General features: G+C 39.1%; 2 protein-coding genes and 1 pseudogene across 4 annotated transcripts in view; 1 reads left to right on the forward strand and 2 right to left on the reverse strand.

Annotated features, from left to right (window-relative positions):
• TIC40 (hydroxyproline-rich glycoprotein family protein) overlaps window positions 1-13592 on the forward strand; it is a 45913-nt gene extending 32321 nt beyond the window's left edge. For both annotated transcript variants that reach the window (XM_089149418.1, XM_089149419.1), the window contains exons 11-14: window positions 9899-9993; window positions 12572-12675; window positions 12766-12813; window positions 13116-13592. In XM_089149418.1, coding sequence (XP_089005544.1) covers window positions 9899-9993; window positions 12572-12675; window positions 12766-12813; window positions 13116-13175 — 307 coding nt within the window. In that variant the 3' untranslated portion in view covers window positions 13176-13592. The remainder of the gene's footprint in view (window positions 1-9898; window positions 9994-12571; window positions 12676-12765; window positions 12814-13115) is intronic.
• A 470-nt stretch (window positions 13593-14062) lies between these two features.
• LOC149021163 (3-isopropylmalate dehydratase small subunit 1 pseudogene) lies at window positions 14063-16960 on the reverse strand (annotated as a pseudogene). The gene is made up of 2 exons (XR_016172281.1): window positions 16093-16960; window positions 14063-14794 (listed from the first exon to the last, which is right to left on the reverse strand). The product of XR_016172281.1 is annotated as a 3-isopropylmalate dehydratase small subunit 1 pseudogene (transcript).
• A 1441-nt stretch (window positions 16961-18401) lies between these two features.
• LOC149021164 (transmembrane 9 superfamily member 3-like) lies at window positions 18402-22659 on the reverse strand. Its single transcript, XM_089149420.1, is given in 8 exon segments — window positions 18402-18864; window positions 19020-19307; window positions 19309-19505; window positions 19592-19748; window positions 20104-20235; window positions 20333-20918; window positions 21263-21303; window positions 22398-22659. Coding segments are annotated over 8 exon segments (1773 nt in total). The 5' UTR covers window positions 22553-22659; the 3' UTR covers window positions 18402-18647.
• Between the last annotated feature and the right edge of the window lie 772 nt (window positions 22660-23431).

Consider the following 23431-nt stretch of genomic DNA (forward strand, 5'->3'; position numbering starts at 1 on the left):
CATTAGAAACATTGTCATCTCGAAGTCTTCTCCAAATTACAGCTTCCTCTTCCCGATTGGGCCGAAGACATTGTAGATCCTCCCGTTCCCGATCCCGGATATAACGCTCTTTCTTGACGATTCTCCTCCTGTGACTCTGATATAGAAGATATTGCATGAGAAGATTAAGAAGAAAGTGTCCCGAATGCCAATCCCACGGGCGCCAATCTTTCTTCCACAACGATCAGAGAGGCTACAGGAGACAAGATCTAGGACTCCTCATTTGGCTCGTTCTTCATTCTTCTTACCTTTAGTTGGTGGGAGCTTACGGAACTCTTCGCAGCGACCGAAGATGAAGTTCTTCCACCAAACGAAGGGCTTGAGGTCTAGAAAAGCTAGATAAAGGGTATGGAATTACTCCTCCCAGTTGTTGGTCAAGCTCTTGTTCCTGTTAGAGAAATGTTCCTCCTTCCAGATACTATCTTCGCCCGAACGAAGGATCTTTAACAACATTCGTCTTTGCATCAGAAGCTCCTTGTACCGACTGAAGAGGCTAACTTGTTGACATTCGTCTTTGCATTAGAAGCAGTTTGTAATTGAGATACAAAAATATCCTTAGTCTTGTAAAGGTTGGCCCTTGTTGGCCCTTCTATAAATGAAAAATAACTTATTAAAGAACTTTCATTTTTGTCTTGATATTGCCCCTTGTGACTGTTGTATTTCAACCTTCGAGGGTCAATCTGGCCGAACTTTATTATTGGTTTTCCAACGTAATAACAATTCCTTGGAATTTTTTGAAGTGTTAGAAGGACTCACTCGGTGTTACCCGAAGCCTTTTACCTAGAAAATTCCTTTAATTTTGCAAGCGTTCGAAGGACTCATTCGGTGTTACCCGAAGCCTTTTACCTACAAAATTCCTTAGCGTTGTAAGGTTCTGTTAGGTATTGACCGATGCCCTTTACCTTTTTTTTCTTCAAGGTGTTCAAAGGTCCCATTCGGTGTTACCCGATGCCTTGGACCTAGCAAATTACTCAGAATTTTTCTAGGTGTTCGAAGGTCTCATTTGGTGCTACCCGAAGCCTTTTACCTGAAAAATTCTTGGAAATTTTCGAGGCGTTTGAAGGTCTCATCGGTGTTACCCAAAGCCTTTTGATTCTATATATCATTTCTTATGTTGTGTTGCCCCCATTCAAAAGATTTGGTAGTTGAAATCCAGAATTTGCATTGAATAACTATTAATCTTCTACATTAAAATTGAATAAATTTGAACCAGCTAAGAAAAATATTTCTTCAAATGTCTCGCGTTCCACGATCGGTCAAGCTCGCGTTCTGTTGCCAAATGCTTCAATTTATAAGCTCCCGAACCTACTTACTTTATAATCATATATGGTCCTTCCCATGCGGGGTCCAACTTTCTTTGGTAGTGCAGGTTTGATGCTAGAGTGTTCCTTACAACCAAATCTCCTGCTCGGAATTGTCGATGCTTTACTCGAGTGTTGTAATGAGACGCTATTTTTCGATGGTATTGCTGAGTTCGAGTGACTGCCTTTTATCGAACTTCATTTAATAATTCGAGGCTATCTAATAGACCTTATTCGTTTGCCTTTTCTTCAAACTCCCTCTCCCGAAGGGTTCTTGCCATTACCTCGACTGGTCCTAATGCTTCTGAACCATACGTTAATTTGAATGGAGTCTCTCCAGTGGGTGTCCAAACAGTAGTTCGGTATGCCCAGAGAACATTTGGTAATTCTTCCACCCATAAGGTCCTATTGGCTTCGAGCCTTTTCTTGATTCCGTCGAGCAATGTTCGATTCGTCACCTCCACTTGGCCGTTACTCTGAGGATACGCTACTGACGACATCCGGTGCTGGATTATGCAAGTGTTGCAGAAGAGTTCGAACTGGGGATTATCGAATTGCGTTCCCTGATCAGTGACAAGTGCTTTTGGTATCCTGAACCAGTGGATGATTGATTCTAACACAAATTTCTCCATCTTTCCTTCTGTGATTGTGGCCAAAGGAGCTGCTTCTACTCACTTGGTGAAATAATCGATTGCAACTATTAGGAATTCTCTTCCTCCTGATGCTTTCGGGAATTTTCCCACTAAGTCGATTCCCCATATTGCAAATGGAATTGGGTTAAGAATTGATGTTAAGATCGTGGCGGGTAGCTTTGGCACGTTCAAATGTACTTGACGTTGATTGCAGAACCGAACGTATCTCATGGCATCTTCTTGTATCTTGGGCCAATATAACCCATGCCGGAGTATCTTATGTGCTAACGCTCGACCGCCCATTCGCGCTCCACAAATTCCTTCGTGGACCTCTCCCAAGGCAGTTTCGGCTCCTTCTGGTCCAATACACCTAAGTAATGGTCCAGCGAAGGACCTTCAGTAGAGCCTCCCATTCTGAATGATGTATCTTGCCGCCCGAACTCTAATGGACCGAGCTTCTTTTGAATCTTCGGGAAGTTTGTTATCTCGAATGTACTCCACGATCAGGTCCATCCAAGATCTTTTGCTTTCTATATAGGATACCTCGTTCGCCCTAGCACTCGAGAAGCACAATTCCTCGATATAGACTGATGGTCCTAGGGTCTTTTCCTTAGCGTTGGCCAACCTTGAAAGTTCATCCGCTATAGTGTTCTCATTCCAAGGTATCTGACATACCTTAACATCTCGGAATTCTTTTTGGAGAGTTTGAATCAACTCTTGGTACTGCTGTAATCGATACTCTTTTATTCCATACTCTCCTTCTACTTGGTTGACTATAAGTTGGAAATCACTATATATAATCATTTCCACTACTACTAGAGCTTTAGCGAGTTGAAGCCCCGTAATGAAAGCCTCGTATTCTACTTCGTTGTTACTTGCCTCGAATCTGAACCTCAAAGCGTATCGAATAAGAAATCCCCCTGGACTCTTTAATAAGACGCCTGCCCCTGATCCGTATTTGTTGCTTGAACCGTCGACATAAATATGCCACATGTTCGAGAGTGTTTGTTGGTTTTCTTTCTCGATCGGGGTTGTTGACTCTACTATAAAATTGGCCAAGGCTTGTGCTTTAATAGCGGTCTGGGGTTTAATGTCCACCTGAAATTCTCCCAGCTCTACCGACCATGCCACCATTCTTCTAGATAAATCATGTTTAAATAAAACCTTTTTGAGAGGGAAATTAGTCAATACCTCAATCACATGAGCTTGGAAGTATGGTCTTTAGCTTTCGGGTCGCTATCATAAGCGCCAGAGCTTGCTTCTCGATCGCCGAATATCTTGTTTTTGCGTCCAAGAGTACGTGACTGACATAATATATAGGCCATTGCTTCTTTTCCTTTTCCCGAATGAGGATGCGCTTACGGCTGATTGTGAAGTAGCTAGATATACTTGTAAGGTTTCTCCCTTCTCAGGTCGAGAGAGCAAAGGTGGCTGCCCGAGCTTGGTCTTTAGTTCCTCGAATGCCTTTTGACATTCGTCTGTCCATCGAGCCTCTTTACTTCCCTTTAAATCTTTCAGGGCTTTGAAGAAAGGTAAGCATTTTTCTCTCGACTGTGAAATGAATCGGTTTAAAGCTGTTATCTGTCCCGGTAGGCATTGCACATCCCGAACAGTCTTTGGAGGTTTCATGTTGATCAGGGCTTGTATCTTGACAGGGTTTGCTTCGATTCCTCTTTGGGAAACCATAAACCCTAGGAATTTTCCCGAAGATACTCCGAAGGCGCATTTCTCCGAGTTCAGCTTCATTTGGTATTTTCTGTTTTCCTTAAGATCTGCAATGTGTCCTCTCTGGAGACTTTTTACCAGCATATCATCTACATATGCTTCCATATTTTTTCCGATCAGATTACTAAAGATCTTGTTCACAACCCTTTGGCAGTTAGCCCCAGCATTTTTCAACCCGAATGGCATGACTTTGTAGAAATAACTTTCCCGATAGGTCCTAAATGCCATGAATCTCTCATCTTCTTTTTTTCATCAGGATTTGATTGTATTCAGAATAAGCATCCATGAAACTTAGCGTTTCGTAACCTGTAGTTGCATCGATCAGAAGATCTATTCAGGGGAGTAGATAATAGTCCTTTGGACACGCTAATGTAGTGCTGTATTTGAAAGATCAAAACAGTAGCCAAATAAGACCTTTTCACAGGGAGACAATTGCAAAATTGATGGACTTAAGGTAGATAAAATTCAGATATAATGGAAGGCTGAAAACCGAAGTGGTAGAACAAGGATATTGGTTTAAGAACAAGGACTAACTAGGTCTTCAAAACAGCAGTATGCTATAAAGAAGAATGGATGGAACAATATAAGAGAATTAAGAGAACAATAAGGACAACAAAGTAACACCCGGGCTTCACACCGCAAGGTGGATCGATTGGATCGAACACCAACCTACCTTGATCAAACACAAGGGTTCTCCAAAGAGGAGGAATGCTAGCAAGCAATTTGATTTCAATTCATAAGTTGTTTTTTCACCACTTACATAAGTCTCTTTATATAGCATTCTAAAGAGACATAAATATTAATGGCAACATCCAACCACTAGCTAACACCACCTACCTATTAATGACTCAACTACTACCTAACTCTTGACAAAGAAGAACTCTTTTGACAATGAGTTCTCTTATTTTCAAACTAAAGCCCCTTTTATTGACTTTCTAAAAACTAGACTTAGGCTTAGGTCTAGACTATGAAGTTCAACATATGTGTGCTAACTTTAACCCACTAAAACAGCCCTAGCCCATAAAAGCCATGGGCTGGTTCGGGTGACAACTTTAGGCCTTTGATGGGCCTAACCCAATGAGCTTCTTCTTTCGTAAATATGTCTTCAATTCTGCATCACACGCCTTGTTAAGATCTGTGTAATTAGTACACATTCTCCACTTCCCGTTCGATTTTTTCACCATCATGACATTGGCCAGCCATGTTGGGCACTCTATGGCTTCAATAAAACCCGAACTCTTCACCCTCTCGACCTCTCCCCTGATTGTCTCATGCTTTTCAATCGAGAAGTTTCGTCTTTTCTGAATTACTGGTTTGACGTTTGAGTTGATCCAGAGCTTATGTTCGGCCACCGCTCGGTCGATACCTGGCATATCGTCGGCTGACCATGCAAACACATCTATGCTTTCTCGAAGGAAAGCCATTAATTCTTCTTTGAAGCTATCTGGTTGCTCAAACCCAATATGTGTAGCTTTTGCTTCGTCTCCTGGCTGCAACAGGATTCGTTCTAACTTTTCCACGGGTTCGGGTCTCTACATGGCGTCTTCATCCCGATCTTCTCTTACCTCGATTGGTAAAGCTGTGGCTTTTTCAGGTCCAACCTTATCTTTGAGATATGCTACATAACACTGTCGGGAAAGCCTCTGATCCGATGTTACTTGACCAATTCCCTTTTCAGTCGGGAACTTTATCTTCATATGCCTAGGTGAAACTATCGCGCCTAGCTTTGTTAGTGAAGGCTTGCCGAGGATGACATTGTAAGCAGGGAGGTCCCGAACGACCAGGAAATTTACCCGAATAGTGGATTCTTTCGGGAAATTCCCCACCGAAAGGTCCAACTGAATCGACCCTTCGGCTACGGCTGACAAACCAGCGAATCCGTAAAGATGAGTGCATGATGGCTTCATTAGGTCTTGCTCAACCCTTAGCTTCTGATAAGCTTTGTAAGACAGGAGTTCGGCCAAAGATCATGTGTCAACTAGGACTCTGTGCACCTCTCATCGCCCAATTTCCACTTTGGTTACTATTGCATCGTCATGAGGTAGGCATAACCCCAATTTCTTTCGTTTATAGGATTCTCCTATTCCCACAAACTTGGACTTTGCCTTTAGCTTCCTTAGGGATTCAGGTTTGGTTCCTTCGAATATCGTAAGAATAGGGGACCGGCCAGGCCCGACTGCCTCTTTCCCCTTTTTTGATTTTGGAGCTTCAACCCGGCGCTCTCTGCTTCCCGAACGGTCCCTCTTCTCAACGGTCGTCCTCTGCTCGTTTTCTTGACCTCTAACAAAGCTGGCGAGGTGTCCCTGGTTTATTAATCTCTCGATATCAGCCTTCAGGTGTCTACACTCATTTGTGTAGTGCCCGTAATCCTTGTGAAAACGACAGTATTTCTCCATATTCTTTTCTCTCGTTTTTGCTATTATTTTTTATGGCCATTTCAGGGGTGTATAATCATCTTGATCGGGAGAGTGCCGTCTCCAAGTCGATTGTGGCTTTCTGGCCCGATCGTGGATGGGCTGCTTCTGTTTCTGGCTCTGTTCGGGAGCCTTCTGCTCTTTGCGAGCGCTTTTGGCTCTCCTTGACGTGTGTCAAGTATCTCTGTCGCTTCTGCTTGTTGTTGACACCGTTGTACCAATTCTGAGTAGGTGGTGGGCATGCCTTGAAATAGTAACTCCAATAACTTTCGATTTGTGAATCCAGTAAACAAAGCAGTTTTGGCCACTTATTCGTCCAAATTTTCAATCTCCATGGTGACTTTGTTAAATCTCTTCAGGTATTCCCGAATCGATTCATTCTTCCCCTGCTTGATCGTAAATAGGGTTTCCTCCGTCTTCTTAATTTTAATGCCACTTTGAAACGACCGATAAACTTTTGGGACAATTCCTTAAAATCGACAATCCTTCCCGAAGGAAGGTTTGAGAACCACTTTTGTGCTGCCCCGGTTAGGGAGGAACCAAACACTCTGCATAGAATTTCATCAGAGTTTCCTGTTACCGCCATAGTTTGCTGGTAGAACTAATATGGGCAATGGGATCTCCCGAACCGTCAAACGAAGTGAACGTGGGGAGTCGAAAATTGTGTTGAAATTCGTACCCGGCATTGGCCTCCACGAATGGAGTTTTTCTAATGACCGAATAGATGTCATCCATCCTCCCTCGAGAAAGCTGCCCTAGTCTTTGATTTATGTCAGCCAGCTCTCGACCAATATGCAATGATCGTCTATCGTTAGCCCGAATGGTTTCTTGACCCGAACGTCTGGATGTTGGGGAGTGAGTGCGAACTCCTTTCGGCGATCTCGTTATGGATTCAGTTCAGCTAGCTTGCGGTCTGTCGTGCTGATCGTCTCTCCTGGGTAGTTCCCTAGTTCTCAATTCTCGGGCTCGCCTTCGTGGATCCCTCTGACCGTTCGGGCCAAAATTTTGGCCTTCGGCCGATTGTCTGTCTCCTTCGTTGGTGGGCGCTCGTGCAAGAGGTATATGCCCATCTGCTTCTCCTGCACGTCTTCTGGCCTCCAACTAATCAGGAGCCTGAGGAGTGACTACTTGCCTAACCAACGTACAGAGCATATGTTGCATCTCTAAGAACTGAACCTGCATTTGATCCAATTGTTGTTGAAGAAGATTCGGATGGTTTTCGTGTTTGTTGTTTCATCTTCGCGAACTTCTTGAGCTCGACTTCCTTCAGGAATATCCAACGGATCATTCCTATCAGGAGGGCGGAGATTCAATTCTTGCTGAGCCGCCGCGGCTGCTACTAATCTGGTTACCATGACTTCTTGAAGCGTTTCCCACAAACGGCGCCAAATGATACGTCCAGAAATTGTTAAGCCTCCGGATCTGTTAGATAATCTGCAAAACAGGGTTAGATGTGGCCCAACCGCTGGGGTTGGGAGGCCACCTCCGAAGCTTAAGTCAGTCGCTGAACTGATCACAACGCTCTGGCTGAATGCAGAGTCTAAAAATGAATACGAATAGTTGGGAAACGATTCAGGTACCTCTAGAGTGAGTAGATCACCTGTTTTATATAGACTTTACCTCTAATTCTCGACCATTGAGTGAATTCTTGATCTCTTTAGATGACCATCCGATCATAGGGTTTTGCCCTAGGTATTCGGGGGTGCAGGTAGTTACCGTTCTTAGCACGATCCCCTCTTCGTCTTGACGATAGTTGCTTCCTATAAGTTAATTTTGCCTACCGCAAGATTCGGGAGGTCGTTCGTGACTGCTAACAAAAGTGCGGCGCTCTCACGATCGTTTAGATTAGGTTAAAGTGGGTCTTGATAGCGGTCTAACCGGGACAAAAGGTTCGAACCGGGACCGATGGGTTCGGTGCAATTTTCTTCGTATCACTTATGGTTGTTAAAGTAATCGACAACTATAACTTTATAAGTTTGGTCATCAACATGCCTAAGACAACCAGTGTGAGGGAATATGCAATTTGGATAGGGAAGTCCTGATGGAGGGGGTATTTGGGGAAACATGAAAGAAACAAATTTTGTTTGAAAATATGGAAAAGTTACGAAATTTGCAAGGAAAAGTCCCAAGTTTCCACGAAATTTCCCATGTTTCTCACGAAATTTGGGAGTTTTTTTTCTTCTCACGAACCAACTGGGTTGAACCAGGTTTAGAGGTTTTGACAAGTTTGGACGAAATTTCAACAGTTTCGATCAAAACTTGGGATTTTTTTTTCGGTCCCCTAGTTTTTCATTTTGAGGTTCCCAAAATGACCGAAATTTCCCAAGTTTCGATGGAATTTTGTTCTATGATCATGACCCCTTGTGTTGGTCTCATATATAAGGCTTTGAACCTGCTGTTAGATAGATTCCTGTGGCTTTAAAGCCCATATAAATCTAGATCAGCCCTCTCATAAAAGCAGTCGTCTCCAACAATGGGGCATGGCCATCTAATGTGCGTATGGATCCAGGTTGAGGCACTTGAATATTGGGTGTTCTATCAATAGTCCCACTGTATATGAAGAAAATTACATATTTGCATCCAAAACTTCTATCTGGAGTCTCATTTGGCTTATATGGCTTGCCTTCAATGATGCTTCATGCTTAGAAGGTCTGTGAATGTGGTATGTCAAATCCAGTGCTTTGCTAAGGATGATTATGCTTCTTCTTCTCTTGGGAACCCAATTTTACATCATTCTGTTTGTGACTCTTGGTTGCCTCCTCCAATCAACTATGTTAAGGTGAGTATTGACTGATCTTGTTTAGTGGCTCTAGGTTATGTAAAACCAAGGGGAGAAATATCTATCGTGAGGGCAGTTCTGGAGCAGTTTCACTGGTTTATTTTTAAGCTAAAGTCAAAGATTTTGTAATCTGGGATTTCAACCCGACTGTTGATTAACCACTTGTAAGAAGCTGACTTTTTTGGTCTACGGTTCTTCCATTCTGTTTGGTTCGTAACGATATATGGAACCTCACTCCTTATATTATCTTTTTGCCCCAGAAGAGATGAAATATGCATCAAGAACAAAGAAAGACCATTGAATAGTACAGCAATGTCAAAATGTGTCATCATAGGCAACTAGGATGGATTCTGATAATATGCTTTTATTTATTTATTTTGGGTGTTTACATTTTCTTGAAGCATTAGATTGGAAAAATACCCCCAAAGTCCATCACAACAGCCCCATAAGTAGAAAATTTTGGCCAAATAATGCTCCAAATCTAGCCAAAGCTGTAGTGAATGCTCCATAATTGTCCAATGAAGTAGCAAAATCTTGTACATTGGCCAAAAAAATATGGTTCTGTTGTAGTTTTGGAATTCTCAGGTGAAGAGGGAACAAAGCAAAAAATTTGCCACAGTGAGTCAAAATGACAAGAGTTTTGGTCAAAATCTTGAACTTTCAGTTTAAATCTGGTATGCCTGTGGAGTTGTCCCCTGTTTAGTTTTGAGACTGCTTTCCAAAATCGCAAAGCTTGGTTTATTATTGAGTTGGAAAATTTTTCTGCAGTTACATTCATTTCAAATACTGCTAGGAGCCTTTTAATCACAATCCCTCCTGAAATTAGATTCAGTTTGCTTCTGTATTTTGGTTTTCTTTCCCTTTCTATGTTACATTTCGGTCTTATCCAGTTGCTGCAGTTTTGACTGCGATACTTAAGCATTCACCTAGCCTTTTACTTTTGGATGGTAGATCATTGTTCATTGGGACATAAATAGATACTCCAATGCTCTTTGCATTTTTTTGCAGAAACAATATGGGAGGGAGCGATGAATGGGACAACCGGATGATGGATTCCTTGAAAAATTTTGATCTTAGCAGTCCGGAGGTCAAGCAACAATTCGGTGAGTCTGAAAGTAGTTATCTTTAACCCATCCCCCAGCTTTCTCCCAAACCCCAAAGAAGAAAAATAATAATAATGGTACTTAAAGCTGCACTTTTATGCTTTCCAGTGAGCTCTGTTTGATTCTGAGTTGATCGAACAAGATACTCTGGTTATCTATTTTGAATCTGGCTACAAAGTTCTAAAACCAGACCAGACATGAAATTATGAAGTGGTCTGGTTCTCATTAGCTCCAACTTATAAAAAAGGAAACAAGGAAAACCAAAAATTAAGAGGGGCTCTTCCAGTATAACCAGTTCAGCTAGCTGGCTCTTGTTTGGTTTTTAATGTTTTGGGTGAGATGCTAAGTAGTGGCGTTAGAAGAATCGACTATATTCTGCCAAAAAGTAAATAAATGAATCTACTGAACAGTAGTAGCTACACTTAGTAAATGATGAATGGTAGTTATTAGAATGCAACTACTAGTGTAGTGGCTTGGACATTGTCTTTGATCCAATATTCTGTTCGGTGTAGCAAATTATAAGAGACTATACATAGAACTCGAAAATTTCTCTTTAGAACGATAGGTTTTAGAGAAATATTGGTGGCAGGTGATACTAATGATCTGCTACTGTTTATGGGATTTGGAGTAGGATTTTTAGATTATGTTCATGCCTGTGTATCTGAAGATAAGTTTGACCCTGATGTCGGGGATAAAGGGTTTGGATACGCTTTTGATGGTTATGAGTCAAAGAGCTTTATTTTTCTTATTGATAAAATTTATTTTGATTGTATTTTATATGTAAGGTTTTCTTGTTGAGGTAGACCAAGGTTCTCTCCACACCCCACGTCCCCCCTCCCTCTTTTTTTTTAACTAGTGGGGTGTTGTTTTGGTGATGAGGAAGTTGCTCTATCAGATTCTGTTTATGCGTTTAGGTCACTTAACTACATGGGTTAAACTGAGTGACTGATGCTTCAGTTTCGCCTCTGGTAGCCACATGCAGTATCGGTGCTTTCAATTTCAACAAGATTTTGATACGTTATCATCAATCATCCTTGAAATTCAAAATCTGTAGAAGATGAGTTCCAGTAAGCTCTATATGTAAGTTCGTTCTCACAAATATGTATTCCATTGCATGTTAAGGAAAACCTATAGGAAGATGTTTTGTTGATTTATTATCGTGGTCTCCTGAGAAATTTCAGTTGACAGATTTTGATCAGTCTCAACATGGATGACCCATTGTTGAGAGCACCAGGAAACACATTTCTGTGAGTGTTAAATATGAACGGCCCTGGTTTCCAACTTGCTATTGGCATAGAAGAGTAGATTCCATCTTGCAAGTTTGATATGATGTCTCAATGCTACAAATGGAATGTGCATGGAAATTCTTTTTATCAGTGCCTGAATTTAGAATTGCTTACAACGAATGGGTAGTGGAGGTTTTGAAGGGTAATGGATATGTTAGATATAGGAACAGTTTTTGCAACCATGCATGGGGAAGCTGCTGGGATTGGATTTATCTGACAGATCTCATGCACAGCAATAGCTCAATTATACTGAAGTTAAAAGTTGGTGAAAGTGTATTTCAGTAATTCTTTGGGAATATTATGGGGAATAACATCTTCTGTGTGCTTCACTGCTTCCCTTGAAACTCTCAAATCCTTTGGCATGCCTATGCTTTATGAGAATAGATTGCAACATGTGTTCCAATCTATTTTTGAATGCAAACCTTAATTTTACACTAATCAAATATTTGCTTGGTGAGTTCAAGGCGGTGGTTTCATTACTACAAGGAGTGATAATGTGATTTTTTGTTCCCCCAAGTGAGCTAAGTTTTCCTTATGGTGAGAAAAGTGATCCTTAATCAATCAGCCTCAAAATGTTCAGTTTTCTTCGGAATCTAATGTACCACCTGAAAAAAAATGCCCGTTTTGAATACTGGCTTCATGGTCCAGTTAACTTTGATGGTTAAATTTGTTTTTAAATCTTTGATTATTTTTGGATGATTCAATCGTGTTAGACTTGTTTTTGGATGATTCAATCATGTTGGACTATTGCAAGATAGAACCCAAGTTCTGAGACACAAGGACTCCTGTTAATGTTTTTTTTTGAAATGACACATTCTGTGTCACAAGCGTCTGAAATAAACTCTTAATGAATGAAGGAATTTCCCCAAGTAATAGTTTTTAAATAAGAGTCTTGAAAACCTAAAAAGTTTGAGCCAATTGGATATGTATTCTTACTCTTTGAACTTTCGTATTCACTCTTTTAGTTGTTTATTTATATATAGCTATCCCACAATATGTGGTATAAAGTCACGTGACAATATTGTCTCTACTTGACTCAGCATTGGTCTTGGACAAAGCTGGAACTTCGACAATTATTTAGTACGATTTGTTCTCAGAAGTTCTTAGTGTATTATTTATGACATTTTAGTACGATTTGTTATCAGAAGTTCTTAGTGTATTATTTATGTGCTAATCTATTATGTTTGGTGACAGTGTATTATCATGAATCTGCAGTGCTTTCTTTTTCCTTTCTAGAGTTTAATCAATGACTCAGATGGCCTTTTCCTTGATATTCATGTACTATTCTGCAGACCAAATTGGGCTCACACCTGAAGAAGTCATCTCAAAAATTATGGCCAACCCCGATGTTGCTATGGCATTTCAAAATCCAAGAGTCCAAGCTGCCATCATGGATGTATGTAACCACCGAAGATTACTTTAGATTGTTCAACACCCCCCCCCCCCTCTAGAGCTCTCTCTTGCTGACCATCATGTACTTTTGCAGTGTTCACAGAATCCTCTTAGTATTGCTAAATATCAAAATGACAAGGAGGTGAGCAGTTTAGCTCTTGCTTTTGAAAATGTTTAACTTTTTGTTTATGGCAAGTATCTAACTTTGTTCACAGCAAGTATTTTTTGTTATTCTAAGTGTTATTACTGTCAAACGTGGTAAATTATATGATTTATGGTACTATTTTATAGAAAAACTCAATTGCTGGTTTACTTCTGGAATTTCTATTGATGGTGTAGCTATAATATTGTTACTGCCAGAGCTAAGGTTTCTTTGCATGACTTCAATCAACGGCTGAAACTTTCCAAGTTGGAGTAATTGGTTCTGATATTCTTTTGCATCAGGTTATGGATGTTTTCAACAAGATTTCAGAACTCTTCCCTGGGGTGTCTGGTACACCTTGATTCCCCAGTTCATCAAGGGGTACATGTTCCCTATTCTCGCCTGACCATTTTCTGAGGTGCATTTGTCTCTTATGACACGAGGTGCAAAAGAAGTGCACACATTAATACGGATTCTGTTATCTGATGGAGGCGGCTTCTTCATTTCTTGATTGTCGCTAGTTTTGAAACTGTATTTCTGCTTCAAGTCTTGGCTGTGCAGTTGAACGCATCACCTGGTAGCAGTGCTAGAGGTGTGGTGTGTGTTTTGTTTGCTAGTCAAACAGATGCATTCATCTTTACTGTCGTAGGCTGTAAAATTTTTATAGATGTAATTCCTACTTTGATCCATGAATTAGTTTTTTTTCCATGACTGAAGTGTTGTTTGTCTGATTGATTGCCTTGTTGGCCAATAATGTAGTGTCGTTCTTTTATATGAAATTATCTTCCCCAGGTCAAATTTTATTTTACACAAATGGTCCTCTAATCATTAAAGCAATCCCTGATTAATGAGAGGATTACACTGGAGGTTGTGTATCCTGAGAATTTCAACTATTTGATGATCCAGTGTTCACTGCAGAAGAAAAGAAACTTGAATTAACCAATGGTCATGACTTTTTTAGTGGATGGAGACGGATTAAGAAGTCCTTTGGGGTGGTTCTTCAGGAACTTTGGTTCATCTCGTATTAGATAGAGCTTTGTAAAATCTCATAGTCCCCTGAGACCAGGCACCAAGAGAGGAATCTGCAGGGAATGCTCCAATTTCACCATGTTTTAGTAAGCATAAACCATTCTATTACAATGAGATACAAGAAAATATGTTTATCCAAGCCCATCTGTAGTAAAAAGGGGTTGCTCTTCCTGCAAATGGAAAATTAATACTTTTTGAGTGGTTCCATTTAGATATACTGAGTTATTTTACCTGTGAAGCCAGTCTGTAAAAGATTTCTTTGTTTAATGCTTGCTTACAAAGTTGTGATTCACCTGTGAAGTCTCTTATGCATTGATGTATGTCAAAACATAAATTCATGTCCACCACATCCTTTTACATTTAACATTCACTATTATCACAGGAATCTCCCACAAGTGGTGTTGCTACATGTACAAAATTTGATGCATTTTGAAACATGAATAAACTACAATAATAGGCATCATAATACTTATTTCTGAAGACCACATTACTGAAGAATTTAAATCACTATAAAACAACAACAACAACAACAACAACAATAAACCTTGTCCCAACTAAATGGGATCGACTACATGGATTTTTACCTTCCAATCAGTTTTGTTTGAGGCCATGCTAGATAGAAGGCCTAAACTATGTATATCATTTCTCACCACTTCTCTTAAGACTATCTTAGGTCTATCTTTAGTTCTTCAAATAAACCACCATAGGAATTCAAATCCAATAACTCATTGAGGAAAAGAAAATTCCAGCTCCTGTGTTCACTATCCCGAATTAAGCTGACACATCTAAAACTTGAAGTTCCACACATGAACTAGTAAAACACAGTATTATAGAAGCTGAACACTCCGGTTTACTTCAAATAAAAGGCTGTCAAGGAAAGTCTCTCAACCCAGGGTTTTGAAAGAGAGGAACTTGAATATTCACGAATCTGAGTCTGCTGGAATTCCAGACCCTGCCAACAAACAATTGAATCCAAATAAACAGAAAGAAAATAAAAGAATATAAAAACCAAAGCAAGAAGTCATGTAGGAGCGAATTTTCATACCGAATCAACACTGTCAACTCCTATAAGAATCATACAAGAATGATATTCCTGATGCTTAGCCTAACGTGAGACGTAACATGATTAGCCATTTATTTTATCAGCAAATGTTCTTGATATATATATCTGTAGTGCTATATGCATGATCTTCCACTTGTCAATGCAAGTAAATCAGAAGAAATCATTGATAACATTTAAAATAATTACTGTTGGATAGGGAAGTTAGGTCAATAGTTTAGTGTTGGTTCCTAGGATGGGTTTTCAACTAGACACCAAAAGCCAACTTCCCTCAAAAACCTTTCTTTTTTCTTTTGGTCATATTTAAAAAGAGGTGGATGTGGAAGCGACGCAAAGTAAGAAACAAGTGTAGTGGTAATCTGTCATTCCATTCCAAGCTGAATATTGTGAGTATGAACTAGGATTAAAGAGCCACTCTCAGATCTGTTTTAGCCAACCATGTACGATGAATTCTTTCAGTCGAGGAGAGTTTGAGTCGATGCCACACATGCAAGTCAAACGTTGTTTTCGGAGAGCTGAGCTGAGCAGAATCTCCTATTCTTCCTTGGTAGTTCCATGGAACTGAATGAAGCTGTGCTAACAAACCGGGTAAGGTATGAAGCAGCATTGGCCTCAAAATCTTAATCCTTTGTTCATAGTTCATCCCAAAACCACTGACCATATCAGGGTCATTCCAGGGCCAGCCAATTGTCTTGGAATCAACCACAAAAACTACTCTTTCACCAATATTACCACCAAAAGTTTACTGCCCCCAGGTTCTGGGGGATGGATTTGGAATACTTAGTGTGCAAATGTTCACTAGAAGATCAATGATATATTTTTATGACCTAGTAGATAGACCTGAAATGCCATAGCAGAGGGCATGACCTCTGGTATCTGTGCTAAGATGCAAAATCTTTTCACTGGTTGGGAATACTATATGTGAAGCTGCTTCTTAGGAAAAGGACAGGAACTATAGTTGCAACAGTGGTAAACAAGAATGCAGGGAGTGGGACAACTAGTCTGACCCTCATTAAACCTTAGGCATCTTTAATATGAGCACTGATGTATGATGTGTCTTAAGGAATGCCCATAATATAACATAACTCGGAGATAAGATAACACATACCAAAGAGAGGATTAAAAGCAAAACTAGACAAAACTAGCCAAACAAGAGGGACAAAGTATGGCTGACATAAGAAAGCATTTACCAGATGCCATGCCTAGATGGACGAGATCATCCCAGTCTTTCTTGCATAAGCAAAAATTCCTCCAGCTTCAATAACAGGTCCAGCATCTCCAATAGGCTTCAACTTGTACTCCTTCCCAGTCGTGTGATTAATTAAACGAGACTCAGCAAGTTCAATGGTGACAACATCACCAGTTGAACATTCCTCACACAACCTACCCTCTGAATCCAATGGATAAATCTCCCCCGTAGCAACCGAATTCCTAAAGAATATCCTCGCATATGACTCTGCCACAACAGCTTTTATCCCAGCAGCCCCAAGCGCTACAGGGGCGTGCTCTCGTGACGATCCACATCCAAAATTGTCGCCGGCAATAATAATCGAATACTTAGACTGGAACTCTCCTGGCTCCACGAAACGAATTGGGTACGTAGAGGGAAGGCCTATGAGGGCATAAGAGCCGAGCTTTCGGTATTCGTCAGGCTTGGAGGGGACGAGAGTGAGATACTCAGCGGGGATGATCTGATCGGTGTCGATGTTGTCGCCCACCACGTAGCAGAGGCCGTGGAAGCTGGTAGTGGTTGTAGGAGATGTGTCTGCTGAACTAGTAGTGGTGGCGGATAAAGGGGTGATAAGAGAATCACGAGATGAATATGTAGAGAGGTGTTTGCAGGGGCTATTCATCAAACAGGTGATGGGGGTTGCGAGATTTTGAGGGAAACATACAGTTTGACGAGAAGGGATAGAAGAAGATTGGTATTGTAAAGATAACAGACTTCGGGTCGTCGCAGCTGCTGCCGTCGCCGCTGCCATGACCAAAAGCTTTGATCGTAGCAGTGAACAATATTGAAAACAAATTTTTAAGGGATAGGTAATGGGTATAAATGTTATTTCGTAATTAAAAACTAACTCAGTAACTCTTCAAACCTCTTTCCCTATTTATTCTCCCCATTTTTCTCTCTCACATTTTTTTTTTCCTTTCTATAGATATGGGTTAAGGAAATTAAAAATAATAATAATAAAAATAAAAAAAATCTTAGTACACAAAATATCATTCTTTCCTCCTATTATTCTCTTCTCTTTCTGTAAATATAGATTAAGAAAAAAATTTGAAAAAAAAATTTTAATATTCAAAATGTCATTCCTATTTATTCTCCTCTTTTCTTCCTATTTATCCTCTTTCCTTTTATAAGCGTGGGTTATGAAAATTTTGAAAAAAAATATCATCCACAATTAGATAAGTCTTTATCTTTCTCAATTTTTTTTCTTCTTTTTATTTGATTTTATATCTCTACTTTTTTTTATTTTGCAAATTTCTATTTAATTTTATATTGTAAAGGAAATGTTTATAATAATAATCATTGATCTGCATTTCTAACCCCAAAAAAAAAATTGATTTGTATCTAGTACCAAAGAAAATTTTGGTTTGCATCTAACTTTGTACGGATCAAGTCATGTGTATTTTTTTTTATTAATTTACCTATATTATATTCTAAAAGTTCATTATCAATAATTTATCTATTTTTTTCAACAATATGTGTGGCCCCACAAAATATATGTGGGCATATACCTTAATATAATTAAATAATTTAGAAATAAGACTTCCAATGAATCTTATAAAGGCCCATACAATGTGTAGTAAAAATAACTTCAGTGCTTTCCCAACGGGAAAGTTATCTAGAATTTCATTCTTTGTCCCCCCCCCCCCCCAAAAAAAAATGTTGTAGGAAGAAATGATCTACATATTTAATGCCTCCACACACTTGTTAAAACCGTAAGAATTTTGTTGTTGTTGTTGTTGGGGGCGTCAGGGGTTGTTAACAACTGCAAGAATGTTTTGGGAAGCGGAAGTTTGATATTGTTAGTATGCTGGTGGATCCGTCTCTTGAATGTATGATGAAGATGTTTGAGTGATACTATCTTCTATCCTCGTCTCGATTGGAATAATTCACTAATGCTCTCCTCCTCTATTTACGACACCACATAATAAATTTTTGTAATCTGAGGTTCCCCTCACCAATAGAAATGGCCAAGAGAGAGAGGTATTTTAGGTTGAGCGCCAACAAGCCAATTCCAAGTTGGTGTCCCATAGATCCCCTTACCATCAGAAATCCTAGTTGGTGTCCTATAAATCCCAGCATGCCATCATAAAATATATATTTTTTTTTTTTAAAAACCACAAGATTGTTCAGTTGATAATAACCAACATCTCTTAATGAAGAAATTGTAAATTTACCTCTGGTTGATCATATATATAATATCTCTTCTCCTATATATAAAAAAAGTACTCATTGTACTAAAAATAATAATAATAAATTCCGACCTTTTTTTTTTGGGGGGTAATCTATGATAAATTCCGACTTGGTTTTAGATGAAAATGACTTTTGACATCGGTTTGGGCGGTTTATGTATGACATTTTAGTTTCCATCTTTTAAAGGTTTAAAGGGAAACTAGTCATAAACTGCAGTATCAGTCGGAGGACTTGATGAGATGGAGCTGCTATAAACATGAGGAAACATAATGGGTATATAAGCACATCATTCATCAAACATGCAATTATGTAACACATGATTGTTTATTCAGACTTGATATTGTGGTAGATATAGCGAATAAATAGCAAAGAAGCAATGAAGCCAATGGCCCCAAGCATAAGAAAGAAACCATAACAGATCAATGCATTATACCCAAAAAAGAACAATAACTGCAGGACACCAGTCATGCTTGATCGACTGTAATAGAAGATAGAATAGCCATACATGAAAATGGAAGTTGAGGCTGCCCGTAACAGAGACCTGCATCAGATACAAAGTGAACTGCATAAAGCAAGTGATAAACTAATAAAATAGAAATGGAACCTTTAGTTTAAATGACATTGAAAGACAAGAGGCTGGGAAAGTTGTGGCATCCAAAAACCATATGTAAAAATTGACTCAGAAAAGATATATACCTCCACCACCATTCATGGTCTTCTACAGTCAGCTGTAAGTAAGTCAACCCTATACTCAGCATTATAGTGACCATGAGCAGCACGATAAACCCAATTAGAAGAATGCCACACCCTGTGTAGATCTTGTGACTCCATATGCTTCTGTACATGTAGTGCAACTCTATGAATATTGCACTAAATGGTACAAGGCCCCCAAGAAACATCTGTGCAGGGGTCTTCCTATACCAAGCTAGTGGCTGAATCTCAGTTGGCAACCTTTTGGTGGCATAGGGGTGCTGAAAATTCTGACCTGAACCTGTAACGAAATATTCCACCCAATGCAAGCAATGGGATGTTGACCAGTGCCCATACAAGAAGCAGCAAAACAATCGTGCCAAATGGAAGAGCAGCTGTGGTCCTATAATAGATTGAAACTGTATTGAGGACACCAAATGTCACGAAAAGAGGACCAAAGTAGAGAACCCCAGCCAGAAGAACACTTTTTTCCTGCACAGGAAAGCATTGTTTCATTGTCGAGCAAAGGATAAAATATGTACAAGATGATCCATTAAAGATAACCACAGAATTCTTACCCATCCCCTACCAAGAAACTGACAATGGAATGAAGAAGCAACATAGCCAGCAATTGCAGAAGTAAGAGCATAAACAACAACAAGAGAGGATAAAAGAGCTCCACGGTTGAAAGGATAAAGCACACCCATAAGTGCCAGTACAAATAAGAAGAAAACCCTGGAAGAAAGGTCCACTTGTAAAGTTGTAAGTTATATAAATACTTTAAAAGGCATAATATTTGAAAAGGAGAAAATTATAAACAGCATTTCTGGATGACTTTGCTTTTGATGCAGACATCTGAAAGCACGCAGGAACCCATAACCGATGGGCCATATTAATACAATCTCTTTGTCTTAAACCTTACTAAATAGTTAATATAATCATACAACGCTGTCAGGATCTTGTGCAAGTTTGCAGATCATATCTTGCAGCATGTGTGAGGTAAATACTGAAATGATGCATAACAATATCCATAGGCATATAGTGTAGAAATAAGTACCAAATTCTTTCATGCTAAGGATTAATAGCTTACAGAGACAAGAGCTGGGTACCACAGCCCAGGACAGCACATAATAGGGACATGAATGGAGGACATCTGAATACATCACCACTAATATGCTTCCAGCCCACCTCTTCCTTGTCTTCTTCGTCACCATGAGAATACCTGAAGTATGCATTAGCTTTATATTGTGCAGAAAGAATGCCAGCAGTTATTTTGAATTATTGTTTCCAAAGTGAATGAAATTACATAATGGAATTACTTCGTTAGGTCATTCTTGAGGTTACGCACAAACAAAGCAGCAAGCACCCCCACCATCAACAAAACAATGACAAGTGAGTTGATGATTGAAAACCAATGAACCCTTAGATGCTGTGGCAGTCTAGAGGATCTTGAATATTTGCTCATCCGGTTCTCAAACTGAGTTGAGCTCTCATTCCAAAGGACTGAATATGTGAAACTGACAATAATTTCATGATCTTCAGTTATATCCACTGCACCGGTAGGGTCGCTAAAAGCATGAATGCCAACAATTTGGTCCTCGTTGTAAAGAGCATCAAATTGAACATGTTTGAAGAGATAATACCGAGACTTGATCTCATTAAGGAAGCTTGTCTCTTCAACCTTCCCAACAAACCCCCATAAAGGAAGATCATCATAATACATCTGAAAGTAAAAATCATTCTTGATGGCATCCCTGAACTTTGTGACTTCAATACTTGTCAGCTGCTTCTTGCAAAGGGTTTCTACAATTTTGTTCTCTCTGAATTTCAACTCATACAAAGCATTGGTCAAACGGTCACCATTCAAAATTTCACCAAGTGATTCCTTCTTCTCAATTACCTGATCTGCAATGCATGAAATTGTAAACCCCTTCACCAAAGGCCTCATACGTTCAGACTACTCACTGGAAACTTATACCTTTACAAAATATATAGGAACATGTACATATAATTCTCAACATAAATAATCAAAATGAGGATTGACCAGAAATTACCTCTTGGATGGTGTACAACTCCAAAGAATAGAGAATGGATGATCTAACCATCTTAGTTCATTAACTTTTGAGATAAGACATCCATCCAACAGGCAATCTCTGATCTGGAACTTCAATACTGCTATCATCTGTACTATTCACAAAATTGTTCCTCAAGTGTTTATACATAAGTTATTGTAGCATTGAAGGGCCAACCTGGGAGACAGAATGGCAGGTCATAGTAGTGATATGTCTCACTGCAAGACAAAACCAATTAAAATGATATAAAGACTAAGATGAAAAAGCATTTTCTACAACATCATAAAAATATTATGAGATCCCAATGTTCTTGCTGTCAATTGAAAAAAAAAGGATGATATATATATATATATACACACACACACCATTCTCATTTAACTGGCCTTCAGTTCGATCAATATCAATTTCATTTAGATCTACGCAATATTAACCACACAAGAAAGAAATATAAGAATAAAATTATTATTCCATGGATTTTCTGAAGCGGGTCTAAAGGGTTTATAAAGTCTAGAAATCCTGATAACTTAAAAAAGAAGGAAAATAACACAAAGTATTGAACAGTACCAGCAGGCATGGGACAAATTCTAGTAACTTCTATATGCATAATATTGCTCTTAATGATGATAATGAAGGCATCGTACAATTCAGTGGAACACTAAAACCATTTCATATCAACCGTAGTTAATACATTGTGCTCATATGCAAGATGTTGCTACTCAATGTGAAGACTCTTTCCTGCCTAAATGAAAATCCATTGATCATATTGATTGCATGATGGAAAAACCCAGCATGGTTCTGCAAAAAAAGAAAGATCTGAAACAACCCCTCAACCCAACACCTGTAGAACTAAAACTTGAAAGAGTAAACCTCATGAAGCTTGAGCCATGCCAGGCGTGATATACAAGCAAGCAAGGCCTAGTTTCTCCAATTAAGACATGAATTTGAAATAGAACTTCTCATAAACTTGATGATTTGATATTGAGAACTTAATGCAAACTACCGTACTCAATATGCAGAAATATGTCAGTAATTAGTAGAAAAACCAACAGAAAATGATCCCAGAAGATCCTAAAAGAAAGCTACGAGGCATGAAACTATACAACTAGCGAGATTTATCTGTTCTTAATGGCCAGAAATACTTTTAAGATTCAAAACCAATAATTAATTAGGTTTTGTCCGATAATGTAAGTCAATGGAACTAAAGATCTAGAATAATAGAAAACCCACTGGGAACTCAAGGTAAGAGGGTCTTTGAAGTCAAAGAGCTATCACAGATAAGAAAACCCAAGTGGAGAATTGGGGGAAAATGTACCTCGGATTATTCAAGGGGCCAACTTTGTTGACGAACAATGGAACAACATCTCCGACACTGTAGCGGTGATTCTCCGGCGTAGATCTTGCAGGTTGGTATGATATTAAGAGAAAATTGAAGATCGGGAAGAGAAGGAATCGAGTGAGTTGAAACATTTTAGCTTAGCTGTAGGCGGAGCAACGAGAAACAGTGAGGAGATACTTCTCTTGTAGAGTAGTGACTGGTGAGGGGTTCTCATGCTTTTGAAACCATCGACAGAACCGCTCCAAACCCTCATTGAGCCCGGTCGAAGTTCGGCTCATTTTTAATGAGATCTTAGATAAGATTTATTTCAATGACTTGCAATAATTTTTCTAAATTTATTTTATTTATTTTTTTTATTTTGATTTTTTTTGGGTTGGGGGAAAGCATTGGAAGGTTAAAATTTCAATGTAAGTTAAGATGAGAAATTTTAATAATCTAATCGATTAGTATCTCTTATTCTTCTATGAAATTGATATGTCAATAATTAATTTTAATAAAAAAATAATTAAGATGGTAGGGTGTACTTGTTGTTTTGTATTTAGTTGAAGACGTAATGTATTTTATCAGCAAAGAATATATAAAAATCAAGTTTATAATTAAGGTAAACCAGGTAATTTGTTTTTACATAACCCTTTCAGAGTAAACCAAGGTGAATAGGGCTTAGAAGAACCTAAATAGAGTATGATTTGGGTTGGAGATTCTTGAGCACTAGTACGATTGTATAGGGGTTTGCAATAGGCTAATCATACCCTACATATTGACATATTTGCCATAATTGAGAATTTTCACTTTTGTGCGCCTTGTAGTTTTTGCCCCCAGGGGTAAGGTATCATAAAAAATCACAAAATAATTTGGGTTGGCATGACAAACATCTAGATGTGTAGTTAGACCCTTCAGTGTTTTTTTTATTTATTTTTATGCGCGTGTGTGTGTGTGAATTGATAACTTTATATTTGGGAGCTTCTAAAACATAACATAAGGAGCATCAAACTTGTGGTTTCATCACCAAG

The sequence above is a fragment of the Hakea prostrata genome, chromosome 3 (genome assembly GCF_041222555.1).
Source record: "Hakea prostrata isolate BN-2017 chromosome 3, UWA_Hpros_2, whole genome shotgun sequence".
NCBI lineage: Eukaryota > Viridiplantae > Streptophyta > Magnoliopsida > Proteales > Proteaceae > Hakea > Hakea prostrata.